This window comes from Macaca mulatta, chromosome 14 (genome assembly GCF_049350105.2).
Source record: "Macaca mulatta isolate MMU2019108-1 chromosome 14, T2T-MMU8v2.0, whole genome shotgun sequence".
NCBI lineage: Eukaryota > Metazoa > Chordata > Mammalia > Primates > Cercopithecidae > Macaca > Macaca mulatta.
In genome coordinates, this window is record NC_133419.1 from 124,342,575 (window position 1) to 124,359,036 (window position 16,462).

The 16,462-nt window shown below is 44.6% G+C and overlaps 1 protein-coding gene across 9 annotated transcripts; it reads right to left on the bottom strand.

Annotated features, from left to right (window-relative positions):
* Positions 1-89: 89 nt before the first annotated feature.
* ZNF202 (zinc finger protein 202) lies at positions 90-16,462 on the bottom strand. 9 transcript variants are annotated; one of them, XM_077964567.1, is made up of 9 exons: positions 16,301-16,441; positions 15,175-15,294; positions 14,879-14,994; positions 5,332-5,826; positions 4,456-4,666; positions 3,983-4,071; positions 2,998-3,127; positions 2,344-2,463; positions 90-1,859 (listed from the first exon to the last, which is right to left on the bottom strand). In XM_077964567.1, exons 6-9 carry the CDS (start codon positions 4,010-4,012, stop codon positions 865-867), a joined length of 1,275 nt encoding a protein of 424 aa, XP_077820693.1. In that variant the 5' UTR covers positions 4,013-4,071; positions 4,456-4,666; positions 5,332-5,826; positions 14,879-14,994; positions 15,175-15,294; positions 16,301-16,441; the 3' UTR covers positions 90-864. The 9 variants fall into 9 exon arrangements, with proteins under 9 accessions (XP_077820693.1, XP_002799875.4, XP_077820697.1 ...); XM_002799829.4 differs by having other exon boundaries at positions 5,328-5,826; XM_077964571.1 differs by lacking the exon at positions 14,879-14,994 and having other exon boundaries at positions 15,154-15,294; positions 16,301-16,462.

Consider the following 16,462-nt stretch of genomic DNA (forward strand, 5'->3'; position numbering starts at 1 on the left):
TATGCTTTACTCAATAAGTACTCAAATGCTACCACCTCACTTGCAGTAGAAGTGCTAGGGACGAAACGAAGAGACTGGCTGAATAATGGGAAGGTTAAATGCATGAGTATTTTAATAGAAAAAAATATTAAAAACAAAACCAGAACTCGTATGGAAAGAGGCTTCTGACTAGGCCCTCCTTTCTAGCAGTTTGGCACCTGATAACAAAATTTGACATTGGGGGAGGGAGCAGCTTGACAACGTCCACATGAAGCAGCCTTGAGATTTTTCGCCCACTTCCATTTCTCCTCAGCATCAAAGGAAAGTGCATGGTAAGAAGTGAATCAGACAGCGACGGATTTATACAGTTATCCTGTGAATATGTGGCAAAGCCATCAGGACGCAAATCTCCTGTCTTGAGTTCAGAGCTGTGTGCTTTAAGATTTGACCCCACTAAAGACAGCATCCTTCAGGCTGGTCCCTTCCCAAACCTACGGGGCTGTCCTTGGCCACTTTCAACCTGAAGCTGTTGAGCAGTCTTTAGGATATGTAACAGCCTATTTTTTGGACGATACAGTAACCACAACCTCTTAAGTCTCTTAATTCTCCTACTTTATACCCATGAGGTAGAGGCAGGCGCACTCCAGTGAAGGAGAAGCCTCAATTCAGGTTGTACTTTGGATGAAACATCCCCTCAAGGTGTAGAAGACGACGGAGAGGTTCTGCCCAGGCTTGTATTTAGTTGCAGGAAGAGGTGAGGTCAGATCTGGGCAGGTCAGGGAGACTCCCTCGAAAAGGTCTTCCCGGGCTGACAAGAGGGCTTTTCCTATTCCTCACCTCCCTTAGGTGAGGGCTGAAAGCAGATCTCCTCACATGGGGCCCTAGCTAGGAGGTCTTTTCTGAGTGGGTCCTCTGATGTCTAATTAAGTGATATCCTCTGCTGAAGCTTTTCCCACAGGTAGGGCACGTGAATGGTTTCTCCCCAGTGTGTGTTCTCTGATGCCTGACGAGGTGGTCCCTGCGACTGAAGCTCTTCCCACATTCGTTGCATCGGCAGGGCCTCACTGAGGCGTGTCCTCTCAAGTGCTTGGCGAACGCCGCGCTGTGGGAGAAGCAGCGCCCGCACTCGCTGCAGAGGTAGAGCTCTTCGGCAGCGTGCGTCTTGCGGTGCGCCAGGTACCGCCTGTGCTCACTGAAGTCCTCGCCACACTCTCCACACAAGTAGGGTTTGCCTCCCAGGTGGATTCTTTGGTGTGTTGTTAACACAGATTTCTGGCTGAAGCTTTTGCCACAAATAGTACAAAAGAAGGGTTTTTCTCCTGTATGTGTCCTCTGATGCCTAACAAGGTCTGAAGTCCAGCGGAAGTGCTTTCCACAATCATCACATCTATAGGGCTTCTCCACAGATGGAGTTCTCTCGGCCTGGGTCAAAGGGGAGGTCTCTTCCAAATTCTTCCGGTTTAGGGGGTATTTATAAGGCGCATTCATCTTATGAACCTTTTGGTGCCTGGCAAGATGTGAGCTTCGTGTGTAACTTTTTCCACACTCCATGCATTTATAGGGTTTCTCTCCCGTGTGAGTCCTCAGGTGTCTAACAAGATGGGAGTTACAAGTGAAGCTCTTTCCACACACAGAACAGTCATGATGCCTCCCTAACAGGGGCTGGATGGGCGTAGTTTCCCGAAGGTTCACAAAACTATTCACTTGAGAAATATTTGTACCAAATCGTCTTTCATTAAGTCCACCTGGATTGTCCTCGAAGACTATTTCCCAATCTGGAGTCTGGTGAATTTCTGGTTCTCCCAAAATAGGCCTGTGTATATCCTCCAAACTCAGATCTTCCTGCTCCAGACACTCTTCCTCATCTTTACTCCTATCTCCTGTAGAAAGGGTGAGAGGAAAAAAGGGGTCATTGTAGTGGCAACAATGCCTTCTACACAACGGGGACATTTTTAAAAAGGGGTTTGAGACAGCAAGACTCAATGGAATGCCTGTCCTGTGCCAAGCACTTTCTCATATTGTTATGCTATCAACAAACCTTGGTATGCAGAAATATAATCTTCATTTTGTAAATGCAGAGACTGAGAATTGAGGGTTTAAGGGAATTGTACAGTAAATGGTTTATCTGCAATTCCAAAAGTTAGCATTTCTCTTTCACCCTTTTGTATTACATTGCTATCAGACAAATGATGGGAGGAGAAAAGAGGAGGGAAATGACAGAAGAAATGGCTGTCAGAAGGAGAAAGCAGTACTGGCTGACATGTGAGAAGAACTGATGAGAGCGGGGCCCTACAGAGAGAGAGAAGCACTGCCTAGAGGAACTGCCGGCTCAGGGTGGGTAAGACCCTTTTTGTCATTCCTCACCTGTGTAGGTAAAACTCAGGATTTCTGGCTCTTGAGTCTCTTGAGGCTCTTGGATATCTGGGACCCAAGGCTCTTCCTCTCTAACCTGGGAGATCTCATCAGGTCTGGGGATTGGAAATGCTGCTCAAGAGAGGGAAAATAGGATATCACGATTGGCTCAACAATTCCCTGTGTTAAGAGTGGACCTTTTCTATTTGGTAGGTTGTGGAGCAAATACATAGCTAGCTCAGGTCATGAAAACTTTCATCTCTTTAGTTTGTGTACTTTTAACCAAGGACTGCATATCTCTTGTCTTTCTTGTGGTTTTCACCTGCAACTCAATAATTACACCGTTGTACACCTTATCCTCTTTTCCCATACTCAAGGAAGATTATCTCCAACTCTTGTTTTAACACTCATGTGCTTACTTCAAATATTTCTGCACTAAAGCTGTAATATTACAAGTTTGTTTCCCTATTAGAGGTTTCCATTTCCAAACATTTATCTTTTACTTGAAAGGACACCATATTTTGCACCTAATCCCTCAATTTTATTGGTGGGGAGGGCATAAGAGAAGTTCACTGCATACAATCTAAGGTCTAAGATCCCCCAAAATTTCCAGCAGGAAAAAGATCTCTGGGCTTAGAATACTCTAGAATACTTGAAATTCCTTACACAGAGAGACTACAATTCCACAATCTTCTTCCAAGACATATTCTCCATAGAACTCTTTCTGTGTTGGGTCCAGATCACTCCACTGGTCCTGGGAAAAGCATACGGCCACATCCTTGAACGTTACCAGTCCCTGAAACCACATAAGGATTTCATCAAAATGTGACGCTACAGGTAGCCTCGCATTTTGTACCTGTTGAAAGTCACACAATAGGAAGACTCCATCTAGGAGATGAAAGGAGCTCAAGTGGCGGGCTGCTTAAACTCATTCTCAGGGGAGCTATGTGTCCTCTAGCATCCTGCACTGGCCCTGCCCCCTCCAACGCCATCACTTTCCCTGAGGACCAGCTTATGTTCTTCTTAAGGTACTGTTTAAAGGTCTTAAAAATCATCATCCCTACTTGACACTTTAATGCTACATACATTTCTGCAAAATTTATCTTTTCTAGTCAACTTTCCTGAACGACTCTAATCACTTTCAATAGTTTCTACACTTTATAGCCAAAACAAGACTTTTTTCCTCAGTTAGATTACAATCTAAAACCATACATGAATTCTATTTCTTATCCTCCAGCCACATGGCTTAGTTTCAGGGCTTTGATCATGGTGAATACTTGCTAAATGTCTCAGCAGTACAGTCTGTCATACTTACAAATGACTATCAGATGTATTCCTTAAAAAAAACCTAAAAAACCCTCATTTGACAACTTCGAAGTTGTACTGGAGTGTTACAAAATAATCTCATTTTGTTAGCTTTTCTAGTCAACGGCAAATAAACAGGCGTTGGCGCCTATGGATCCAATAGAGGGTATGATAATTTGTCTCATTATCTCCTCCCCTTTCTCCTCCCCTTCCAGGCATCTGCAGAACTGTGAGCTTAAAACTGGCAAGAGTGTAAATGTGTATCCTGCTTCGCCTGTTTAGTATGGCTAATGCCCAGTGGTTCTTCAAACAAACTCTCTGTGGTACAGAGGTAATTAGGGCACACCTGTGATAGAGCAGTAAGAAGAGCAACCATCTCTGAGTCTCCAGAGCTCCTCTCTGCGGGAAGGTCTGGCTCCTGGGGCACTGGGACCTCTATGAAGAAAAGGCGGCAAAGATCAGTAATATGCAGCGTGCCCCAATAATGGACAAAAATCTAGGCATCCCCCACCATCTTTGGTAAGAAGGTGGCCCTATCCTTCTTATTATGGGAACCAAGACACAGGCCTAAGGGTAGCTCCCATATCCCACACCCATCACCTATAAGACCATCAGAATGCCAAGAGAACAAGCAACGATCTGCTATCTAAGCTTGGCCGTGTTTTTAGGGGACTCTAGCTGGTGGTTCTGTCTCCTCTTGACATCCTGGATTCTGTGATTTCTTTCCATGCAGTCTACCCAGCTCCCTTGGTACAGGAGAACATCCCCCTCCTTGCCTGCCTTCTGCCACAATCCCCCCTTTCTGCTGAGGCTTCCCACCGCTCTCCTGCAGGGACTGGAGCTCCTCTTCCTGGTGCAGACGCTGCTCTGCTGGTGCCCCCCGATCTGGGCTCTGTGTGGTTTCCTCAGGAGACTGCCGGGGGGTCGAGCTTTGCACAGGATCCTGTAGCTCACTAGGTGACTCAGGCTCCGCTCCTAAATGCACCGTCTCCTCTGACAGGACTTCCTGGCCGTGAACATGGACAGTCACCTGGGAATAATTCCAACTTCCAGTCACCATGGAGTCAGGAGGAAGTTCTTGGTTGTCATGGGAGCTTATTTTAGGAGAAGATGTCTAGAGAAAACACTCCCAGAGGGACCCAGACAAGGAGGGGAAACTCCAGTTCCAACTCAGCAGGCAAGGAGGAGCTGAAGCTTATCCTCCCCAGAACGAGGCAGGGGATGCGCAGGTCTGCAATGCTCTCTCACCACCCCCAGCTTTGGAACCCGTCACCCAAGGCTCCTTCCCATCTCCACCTGTCCCACCTGTAGCTCTCCTTGCTGCCTGCTTCCCTAGCTGACCAGCCAGGAAGGGGGATCTGTGACTGGGGATCTATGAGAACCTTTGAGGAAGTCACAAAATTCTTCTCTCCAGGAACCCAAGGCTCAACATTCAAAGAAGGGAAAACCAAAGCCATGACCCTTTGGTGGCTGAGACCCCTCAGACGGTCCCTACACAGGTGTTCCAAAATCCAGAAAGTCACATTCATACACACACATCCCCCTAATCCGTGGGGCTCATGGATCTATGAGCAACCCGAGGGCAGAGCCCACTAATAATTTATGGGGATCCTGCAAGCCCTCCCCCAAATCCAGCCTTCCAGCAAATAGTCCCCCTCCACATCACACAGATCAGGACTCCCCCTCCTCACCCACCGCCTTGGTCTCCTGGGTTGTTTCTGCAAACCCTCCACCAGCGTCACCGCCTCCTCGCCACTTTCTGGCCGTTGGCCCCGCACCCAGCTCTGTAGTTCTCCGGGCAGGACGGTAAGAAATTGTTCCAGTACAAGCAGCTCTAGAATCTGCTCCTTTGTCCGCCTCTCTGGTCTCAGCCACTGGTGACAAAGTTCTCGGAGTCTGATGAGAGCTTCTCTAGGGCTTGCGGCTTCCTGATAGCGGAAGCGCCGGAAGTTCTGGTGGGAGGTCTCCAGCACTGGGTCATCCCTCTGTAAGACAGACTCTGGCCTACAGGTGAAATCATCTTCCAGTTTCACCATCAGAATTCCCTCTTCTTCCCAAAGATCCTGGTCCTCTGGTTCCACGGCTGTAGCCATTTCTTGGCTTTGGGGTGGTCTCACACCATCTAGAGCTCACACTGTCATTAGACCCCAGCCTCAGCCTGGACACAGCGAGGATTTTCTGCCAAGGGCCCTGGATAGAGAAGTAAAGACAAACAAGAGTATAAGCATGAAACTACACACAAGGACAACAGTCTGAGTTCAATCATAATCCCCTATACAAACTTCTTCAAATGGTTAAATCCTCTTTTCCCCAACCTCCACAACCATAAATCAACACATCCAGTTGGGAGAGGACAATCCACAACTAAAGGTGTGGTCCTCTATCCCCCTTCCTAGGCAAGGTTCATACTCCAAGAGAAAATACTGCATTTCCACTTCATGAACACTGCCAATTCCATCTCTCAAGACTCCAAATCGGCTCCCTCCTCTTCCTTCCTACAGACCGCTTTAGTTTCAGGCTTCATCATCTGCTGCCTGGACTCTGCTCTAACTTCCTGAGATCCCTGCAGTACTCAACTATGAGCAAAGTGCAACAGAATTACCTGTGGAGGTTTTGCAAAACACAGTATCACACATTTTTCAGACACTCTGATTCAGTCAATCCAGGTAACTGTATGTTTAGAGATGCTACATGCAGTTCAAAAGTGTATCCATGGTTGAGAAACACCAACCATGAGGGAGGTGTGTAAGGTTATGAGCGAAAGTTCTGAAGCCAAGCTACCTGTGTTTGAATCCTGGCTCTATCGCTTACTAGGTATTTCCAGAGTGAGACCATAGGCAAGTTCTCATTCTCCTTATGCTGGTTTCTGTCTATAGAAGGGAGATAATAATGGTTTTCATCCAATAAATTTACTATAAGGATTAAATGTGTTACTATCTTTGCTTAGAAGAGTGATGGCACCAGCGGTTATCTTCCTAAATTATGGTTCCAACTATATTACTCAATATTTTAAAACAAAACCTTTTTAATGTTAGTAAAATCAGTTCCAAAATCCTGGGAATGACACGAAGCTCTTTACAATTAGCCCCCAAGCTATTTTTCAAGCTTCAGATTCTACCTTTTCCCTGTATTGCCTGGTTATCTGGTTATAAAAAATGTATTGCTGATCTTCCTACAACAGGGTGACTTTTCAGCCCTCCATGTCTTTTTGAAGGTTGTTCCTTCTGCACAGACTACCTTCCACCCTTCCCCTTTCCACGCTACATGGTGTGTTCTTTTTAACGGGTCTTGTCTTCTTTATTCCCATGATTTGCAGCTTAGGTCCCTCTCACTTCTCATCTGGATGACTACAACTGCCTCCAAATGTGAGCTACCTGCCCCCAGATTTGTCACCTTCACATTCCCACTATGACCAGTACGAGCGCTACTGGCAAATGTGCTCATGTCCCTTTCCTATCTAAGATCCTTCCATCACTCCCTGCTGTCTTGTTAAGTGAACACAAACTTCAAAGCATTCTACATTAAGTTGATGTTCATCTTGTTATTCTCTTCGCCCTCCTCTCTAATCCTTTCAGACATCACACATACACGTATGTACATGCAAAGCACACGAGTCCCATGTTCTTTAGCTTTTGAACATGCTGTTTCTTCTGAATCTTTATCCTTGCTTAGGTTAAACTTTAAATTTTTCAAGACATAAGCTCAGGCTTCATGTCTTCTGAGATGTTTTCTTTGATCCCATTTCCCCTACTCTTAGACATGGTTAGAAATCACCTAAGTCCTCCCGTAGTGACCTGGGCACCTCTCTATCCCAGTATCGGTCATATTACATAGCCATCGCTTATCTTTCCTGTGAAACTCTTTGAAGTCAGGAAGCATTTTCCATCAATCTCCAATACCTATAATAAAGTGCACAATAAATGCATGTAAAATGAATAAAACTGTACTCCAAAGCTCTTCCTATTGTAACAGGAAGAACCATTGTTTCCTCCATTATGCTTTTACTATCTTATTATTATTCACCATATCCTGTTAATTCCACCTTCTAAAAAATGTCTTTTGAATCCATCTCTTCTAAAAAATGTCTTTTGAATCCATCTCTTCATCTCTACTGCCATTCCCCCGGTTGAGCCATTATGACCCACTAGAAGGTATTAATAGGAACTTTAAAAAAAATTACAATATCCTCTGCTCCTCAACAGCACTGGCTCATAACAGGCACTGATACATTGGAGAGATGACTTAGTTCAACCTCCATGACTGGTTTTCTTCATCCTGTCCCCCTCCAGACCAGTGTCCACAAGCAGTTTAAGGGCTCCTTCGTTTCTCAATCTTTTTTGTGCTGTACTACAATTGCCTCACATCCACATTCAAGGTTATTGATCCACTCTTAACAGCTGTGTCTCATCTGTTGTTGCCCATCAAATGAGTTTATAGTCAATGACCATATTATCTTCATTCTTTCTCAAAACCCTTTTAATTCATACTCTTATGACTTTTTTGTTTCATTATCCTCAATCACTTGCAACATACTTTCATAGTCTATTTTGGATAGCTCCCTAATTCCTTGATTTTCATGTGCAATTTTTCCTCTGCTGTCTCTACCTCATGGTGATTTACTTTTTTCTCAAGTGGCTTGTAATTTTTTATTTTATGCCCATCTTTTTACTTTCGGAGTCCTGAGAGCCCTGGATTTAAATGTGAGCCCCTTGAATGTAATTTCATTTGTTTTTTCCTAAGTGTTAATGGTTTCAATGATCTTGGACAATTTGCTTTTTAAAGACTCTCCGTCTGTTGCCCAGGCTGGAGGGCAGTAGTGCAATCATAGCTCACTACAGCCTGGAACTCCTGGCCTCAAGTGATTTTCCAACCTTGGCCTCCCAAAGCACTGTTACCACAGGCTGAGCCATGGTGCCTGGCCAAATCAGTTTTTATGCTAATTTCCCAGAGTGTTCCTGAATAACGTTTTTGTGTATTATTTAGACCGATGCCTTCAAGTAATGTTTGGCCTACCCAAGGCTCTGGAGAACCTACTTCCTTGTACTTTTCCTGGGTCAGTGGGAAGATGTTCAAAGGTCCAGGTTTGCAGGCTGCTCAGTTCTGTAACTTTCACACAGCGTCAGCTCCCCAAGTCCTGTCTCCCTGTTGCAGTACCAGTATTAAAAGCTCAAACCCTAGAAACCTTATTTTGGTTTGGAATCTCACTGGGCCTTAGTGAAGTGAGCTTATACTTATTCTTCTAGTGGTTATTTCTTTTTCCTTCTGGAACCTATATGCTTTCCTTTAGCTTTTGTGAGACAGAGAGAGAGAGAGGGAGAGACAGCAGGGGCAGACAGGAACAGGATTTAATAATGGGCAGGAGGCCCATCCACATTAGCTTCACCTGCAATACTCCAAGTAGGTAAGTGGTGAACTTCCTAACATACAAAATCTGCCAATGGCTTCCCAGTGACCTTAGGTTAAAATTTAAACTTCTTAAAATGTGATACTCAAAGCCCTTCAAAACCTGGTCCCTGCTACCTCTCTTTCCTTCCATGACTGCCACTCCCATTGAAAGCCACTGCTTGAATTACTGTTCTTTCTTTTCTATACCCTCCCTGGGCTTTCCTGATGCTGTTCACCCTGTCTGAAGTACCCTTCTCCACTCTCTTCATGTGGTTAACTCTACCCATCTTTCAGATCTCAGTTTTTCCAAGATGCCTTCCCTGGTCCTCCCAGATGATGCTTCCACGGGAACTTGTATCTCCCCCATCACAGCATGCACATGTGTTTATTTTTTGTGTCATCAAAATTGTTCATCTTCTGTTGAACTCACTGGGCTGTAAAGCTCTGAGGGCAGGGACATGCTGTGCCCAGCTCGATGCTTGGCATGCACCAGGCACTCACTTCATATTTGATGAATGCAGAGAACGCTTAGTAAGGTTTTAAAAGTCTGTTTCCAGAAGGATAGATACCATGTCATATTAACCCATATTCATCCACAAGTCTAGCAAACTGTGTGCTGGATAAAGGCATACACAGGGAAAAAAACATTTATTGTCTGGATTGTAAGAATTCTCTTAGTGGTTCCCAAGGTGATAGAACCACAACTCATCACAAGAAATCTTCAGGTTGCACCAGGAATAATCCAAATGCAAGTCACACAACACTGGGCATTTGACAAAAAAATCATTTTCCATTGAGGATTCAAATCAATTTTAATAAGCACAAAATCAGACATGAAATAAATGGAACTACAATACTGATTATTTATCCAGATAAAGCTTTCCAATCCTCACCCCAACTCCTACCCCTGGAAGACGGAATTAATACCTAGGGTCTTTTGGCTTAATGAAAGGACTTCTAGTATCTTAAAAATTTGAGAACCGATGTCCAGTGAAGTAGACTTGAAATCCTCATTGTTTTCATGCAGCACAAGGTACAAGAGATTCCACAGTATGGATCCTACAACGTATGCATTGACAGAAGAGTTCCTGCTCTCTCAGAGGGCGCTGCTCTCCGAAGAAAAAAGAATATATAACAGTGCCACACCAAACTGGCCATTTAAAACTGCCCTTCAGAAATCACAAGCTGAGATTTCTGTTGCTTGTTTTGCATTTACTTTGGCAGCCTAGGAAGACGAAGGAAAACAGATCAGCAATCGAAGGAATGAAGAAAGGAGTCTTGGTGGGGTAAGAGATGGGAAATGAAGGAGATACAGCAGTGCTGTGCACAGCACCAAACTGGGGTATCCAAAGATGTACATCCCAGCCCCAGATCCTCAAGAAGCTGGAGCTTCCCTGAGGGTTTCGTGAAGTAACATACACAAGAGCCCTTGTAAAGGATAAAGCCCTCTGCAGATAACCAGTCTCCTAACTCAGTGATTATCTGAGATGTGAGCTTCATGAACTAAAATGTGTTGTGCACATGTCAAGTATTAATATTAGAGGCAGAAAACAGATGTTGCGTTTTTATTCTATAATTAATGGGATGTGCTATGCCACAAGTATACCTTGCAATTTGTTGCCTTTGCTATTCTAATACCTTTCTTCAATTTCTGTCCTTGGAAGAGTTCCAGAGTAAGATAAAAACTATAACAAGAATAGAGAGAATATGAAACCAGGCCAGGATTAAGAGACTTGGTTCCAGAAGACACTAAAACAATATCTGCAAAGATACAACCTAGTGTCTTGAGTGTTCCTAGGATGCACAAGATTGGAGAGGAGCTATGAAGGTAAGACCTTCATACACTCCTCAGGCCAGCTGTCTCTGCCCCTTATCTGAAGGTATCACGTGGCAGTGAAGACCCACGGTCAATTCTCTTACGAGAACAGAAAACCACAGGCAATGAAAGAATATCTAGTTCTGTACCTTAAAATGCTACTAGCTAGGGTGATCTTTCTGGACCCTAAATGACAAAGTCTGTAGTCATATACTGTCAACCTAAAGGAGAGACAGTGATCTTCCTATTTACTGGAAAATAATCTTCAGAAGAAAACAGTGATTAGAACTGAAATTATTATATTTAGCAGATATTTATATCCCTTCCAGTCCCCATTCTTATTTTACACCTTAATGCAGGCCTATAATGTGGGAATTTTAATATGGCTACTTGCTAGGGCTAACCAGAGCCTGTCAACCGCTCCTCTCAGTGTTCTAGAATAGACATTGACTAATAAAAACTGTTAACCGCTCTTTTCCAATGCTGCTGCTATTCTTTAAAACAAAAGATTAGCCCAGTACAATCCTTCTAATGGAGATATTCTTTTATTCTTAATTGTCCTATATACAAGCGCTTATCTAAGCTTTCCACGTAACAGTTAGGGACCTTGGAACACTGGGTTTGAATCCCTGACCTTGCTCATTAGCCTTGTAACACAATTTCCCTAAGCCTCAGTCTTATCCCCAAAAATGCGACTAATACTACCTATCTCATGTGGTTGTTTTAAGGAGTAAATGAAATAACCTATAGAAATCCTTCAGCATAGAGTCTGGCATAGGGTAGGTGCTCAATATATTTTATTCATTTTCCTTCAAGCTATTTGAAATCCTTCTGGGAAGATGGCAAGATTTAAATGATAAACAAGTAAACAGTTCTTTACTTCATCATAATTACAAAAAAATAGATGGCATAAGGAAAATCTTGATCTGTCTATTGTTATATCAAAGAAACCACGCTAAACCAAAAAAACAATCCTTGCTTTGGAGGCACTTTATGAAGTAGGATTAAATGAAAGTGTTGGAATACAGATGAGAAGGAACTTTAAACACACATTCTCCCACCGAAGACCATATCAGCAATGCTTCTAATTACCAATATATCAAAACCCTCTCCACTCCCTGTAACTGGCAGGAGACAATCTGAGGCAAACTCAGTGTACCAAGAAGACCTATGAAAACTTAACCTAGATGGCACAAGGAATGAAAGGGAGTGAATTCCCTGGCTTTTGGCCTTCTAACACATGACCAGTATGCTTCAGACCATGTTTAAAACTGTTTTTGTAATATATTTTTGCCACCTAAGTTTTTTTTTTTTCCCCCTTCATAAAAGTGATATTTGAGTAGCGAGGGGAGAAATGGCTCAAAACTTGTTACAATAGGTTCCAAAGAAAGAGAATAAGGTATAGAGAAAGGGAAGATAGGAAGAAAGAAAAAGAGGTCAAGTATGTAGTAGGTGGTACAGGGAAGTCAGCGGACACTAAGACACAAGTATCTTCTGCCTGGAAATGCTGCAGATTTTGTGGTTAGCCTCAAGATATTAGGTGGGAATAAACATGTCATTGAGAGTAAATGTAAACACAAAAATGAAAAATAAAAATTGTACAATTCACTTTATTCTTAACTAAAATGTTTTTGATGGTTATATATGGCAGGCCTAGGAGGCAATGTTAGACAGTAGATAGCTGCCTTTGGGGGAGGGTGACCTGTGTTCTGTCCCCTGCTCTACGTTGTAAAGAGGTGTCATTTTGGACAAGTCACAGCAGCTCATGTTGAATCTTGGTTTGATTCTTTATCTAAAGGTAGAAAACTGAACCAGCTTTTTGATGCTGATGAGGAGGAGTTTTGAGAGGAACAAGGATATACACTATCTCTGTTGAATATCTGGGCCATAATGTATCAGCCTAGGACACTGAGAGAGATTTATTCAAGAGTTGAGGAGAGCTAGGGGCCAAATAAAGATTTTTAAGTTTTGAGATAGGGTTTTATTCTGTTGCTATGACTGGAGTGCAGTGGCAAGATCACAACTCACTGCAATCTCTGCCTCCCAGGTTCAGGCCATCCTCCCACCCCAGCCTCCTGAGTATCTGGGACTACAGCACATGCCGCCACACCCAGCTAATTTTTAAATTTTTTGCAGAGACAGGGTCTTGCCATGTTGTCCAGGCTGGTCTCAAATACCTGGGCTCAAGTGATCTGCCGGCTTTGGCCTCCCAAAGTGTTAGGATTACAGGTGTGAGCCACTGCACTCAGCCTCAAATACAGACTTTTAGGAGGTCAGATTTATACACCTGTCCATCATGGTCATGTTGGTTAACCTCCATCATGAACCTAGGCTTTTTAAACTTCAGGAAAACTACCCCAAAGCAGTTACTGGCCTAAATAAAGCAGGTCACCCTATATGCCTCAGTTTAAAACAGAACATCACAAATTAACCTGAAGCAGGAAAAGGAGGGGACATCAAACCTGACACCAATCCTGATGAGAGCAAGTGCTCTCATTTGACAGCCAGAGTTAAACTAGATGTATGCAATTCCTACAATGAACATGATCAATGCCAATCAGATAGTCAGAGTAACCATCATTTAATTGGAAATAACATATACAACAGAGCTGACCTGAGGCGTTGCTATAGATAATTCATAACGGCAGTAAATTCAAAAGTCATTTACTATGTTTTTAGCTTTGTCATTAACACACCCTGTGTGGATATCCCCTGTTCTACATCTAGATGACTTCCTTCTGGCTTTCCTCAAGGCTCCCTTAACTTTGAGGAGACGATAAGGGATGGGATCCCTGCCTGTTGAACCAGAGGAAGCTGAGGAGCACCAGGTTTCCACTGAAGACTAAATCATGATCCAAAGAAGGAATCCCAGAAGCCATTCTTGCGTGAGCATGGCTTAACGTCTGTCTCCCACTGTGAGCCCTGGCCTTGAGAGCAAGGGTCTCCTTAGTCATTTTTATATTCCCAGTGCCTACCACTTTGTCAAGCCCTTGGTAGAAAAGGTGTTCAATAAATGCATGTTGAGTTTTATTACGCTTTCTATTTTTCCTCCCCCAACTTGTACATATTACAGAAGCACTGAAAATTCAGAAATCAGCAGGTGTCAGGGCTCCGGGGTAATAAACCATTCACAGGGATAGCTATAGGAATTTGGCATTAGCATTGATTCCAATCTCTTGGGGGTAATCAGGTGGCATAATCATGCCCTGCTTTACTGTGTAGCATAAGGTCAGTGGAGAAAAACATCAAGAAGGGAGGAGGACAAGGGATGGAGTTCAATACAGAAATATCTACCGAGCGTCAATTATGTGTCCCACACTATTCAAGGTACTGGGCAGAGAAAGATTAAAAAAAGCAGAAGCTCCGACCTTGAGGAACTTAACAGGTAGTTAAGAAATAGCAGGATTTTTAGCAATACTAGGAATTCACAGCAACAGCCCAGAATCCCGATGTAATATATACGATCAAAATGTGAGGTCCCTATCAAGAGAATTAAGAAAATCAAGGGGAAGAACTCATCAATACTTCACCTCAAAGTTGGCATATAGCATTTGTTTAGGTACGCTTTCTTAATTTTGCGAACAAAATATTCAGACCTAAGTGATTATCCACAAAAGATCGGATTACTAGTTTCTAACACAGAAGTACTCAAAGGTATTCTGAACCCCAACCTACTGCAATATGTATCACATTTGGCCAAAAGGTAGTTGTTCTCAAAGTGAAGAACCCAGATCTGCAGCATCAGTACCTGAGCCTTGTTAGAAGTACAAATTCTCAAGCCCTAGCACAGACCTATTACCAGAAACTCTAGGGCTGGGTCCCAGCAATATGTGTTTAACAAGCCCTTCAGGCGCTTATAGTAAGTTTGAGAACCACCACCTAGCAAATGAAGTGAATCTGGCGTTCATGCAGAAAGCCATTGCTGGCCAAATTAAAGGGTTTGCTGGTGAGAGAACAGGAAAAGCAAGGGGTCTAGAACTGTTTCACTTTTTAAATCTGTGCCAAATTTACTGGGGAAAAAAATGTAAACCTTTAACTTACCTCATCTGTACAATTTGCAATGGCTGAGTCCCTCACATTGTAGTAAACCTTGTTGTACCCTTGGAATGATTGTCTACTGCAATATAGTATATACACAGAGTACAAAAAGGGTATAGCTGGAGGAGAAAGGGTGAAAGATTATGAATCCCAGGTGTCTGGTCCCAGGAGGAATAATTCCTGTCCTCTCTCCAACCCTGCCCACCCTCTTATGCTAGATAGTAACAGCAAAAAGTTATCCAAGACTGCTCGCATTCACACGCTTCCCACCAACAAACCTCCCATGGCTATCCCACAACCTTTCTGAAGTAGCTTCCTGGATCAAGCCCCACCGGGCAGCTTGGAAGAGAAGCTGGGAGGGATGAGGGGCTCCACTAGCATTCCTTGTGACTTCTGAGTGTAGCTGCCCTGGGTGTCACCTGCAGAGTGTGGATAGAGAAAAAGCAACAGTTCTAAGCCCAGTCTCTAAGTGAGAGCCTGGGATGTGGCACTGCTCCCCAGGACCAAGGTTGTCTAAGAAAGGCTGGGTCTAAGAGTCTCCCTTTGGGGAGGTCAGTACAGATCCCAAGGCAGACAGGATTATCAAAGGGCCTAGATGAGAACATTCATTGTTTAGAAAAATAAAAATTAGACTGACACCTTTTTGAAGGCACGCAGCCTATCCATGGCACACAAACTAACAAACTTTTAGTCAAGACACTCAAGAAGTAGGTATACCCCTGCTAAAAGTAACGCTGGTGCTGAGAAGAGGTGCCAAAACTGGCTGTTAGGAGTGGGAGGAGAGGAAAGTTGCAAGAGGAGACAGCAGTTACTGGCTTGAGGGGAAGCTCAGGGTCTGTCACAGTGGCAGCTGAAAAGCCACTGGCCAAATGGACGCCAAGGACTACTATCATCACAGGTGATAAGATCATGGTTGAATGTATCTGAGTGTGTGCTGGGGGCTGAGAGGGGCTTAGTGGTGTAAGGAGATGGGGCTCGCCGGGGCAAGGAGCGCGCGGAGACGATCTTAAGCAATATGACCAGGGGTAAGAAAAGGCTGCGGAAAATAAAGGGGCCTAGACCACTCTTCCCCCGGTTCCGGAGGGACAGTTGGCGCGGAAGCGTTAGGAGGTACGAGGTACGGACTAACTACATTTCTGCAGGCCCCAGGAGGGGGCGGAGGGCGGTGGCTGGAAAGGAAAGGAAGCCAGGAGCGCCATCCGTGTCCTCGGAGACACTGGCTCCGGCCACCAGGAAACACAGAGACCACAACGTCTCGGCCCCCTCAGTACACCGCCGCCACCCCTTCCCCAGGACACGGCGATTTCCCCAAGCTCTGGGGGGCGGGGTCTCCGGTCCCTCCCCCTCCTCCCCGCCCTGCCCGGCTCTGCCCGATCTGGTCCGGCCCGGTCCAGCCCGGCCCGGCCCAGCCCACTCAGGACTCACGGCTCCGACAGCTCCAGCGGCTCCTCCCCTGCCCCGGCTTCTCTCCCACCCACTCCCGACCGAAATAGCGCCGCCGGATCCGAGCCGCGCGGGGCCTAGCGGGTCGGAACACGTGGGGCCTTTGCGTCCGGAACCGGAAGCGATCGCTCGCCCCGCCTTCTT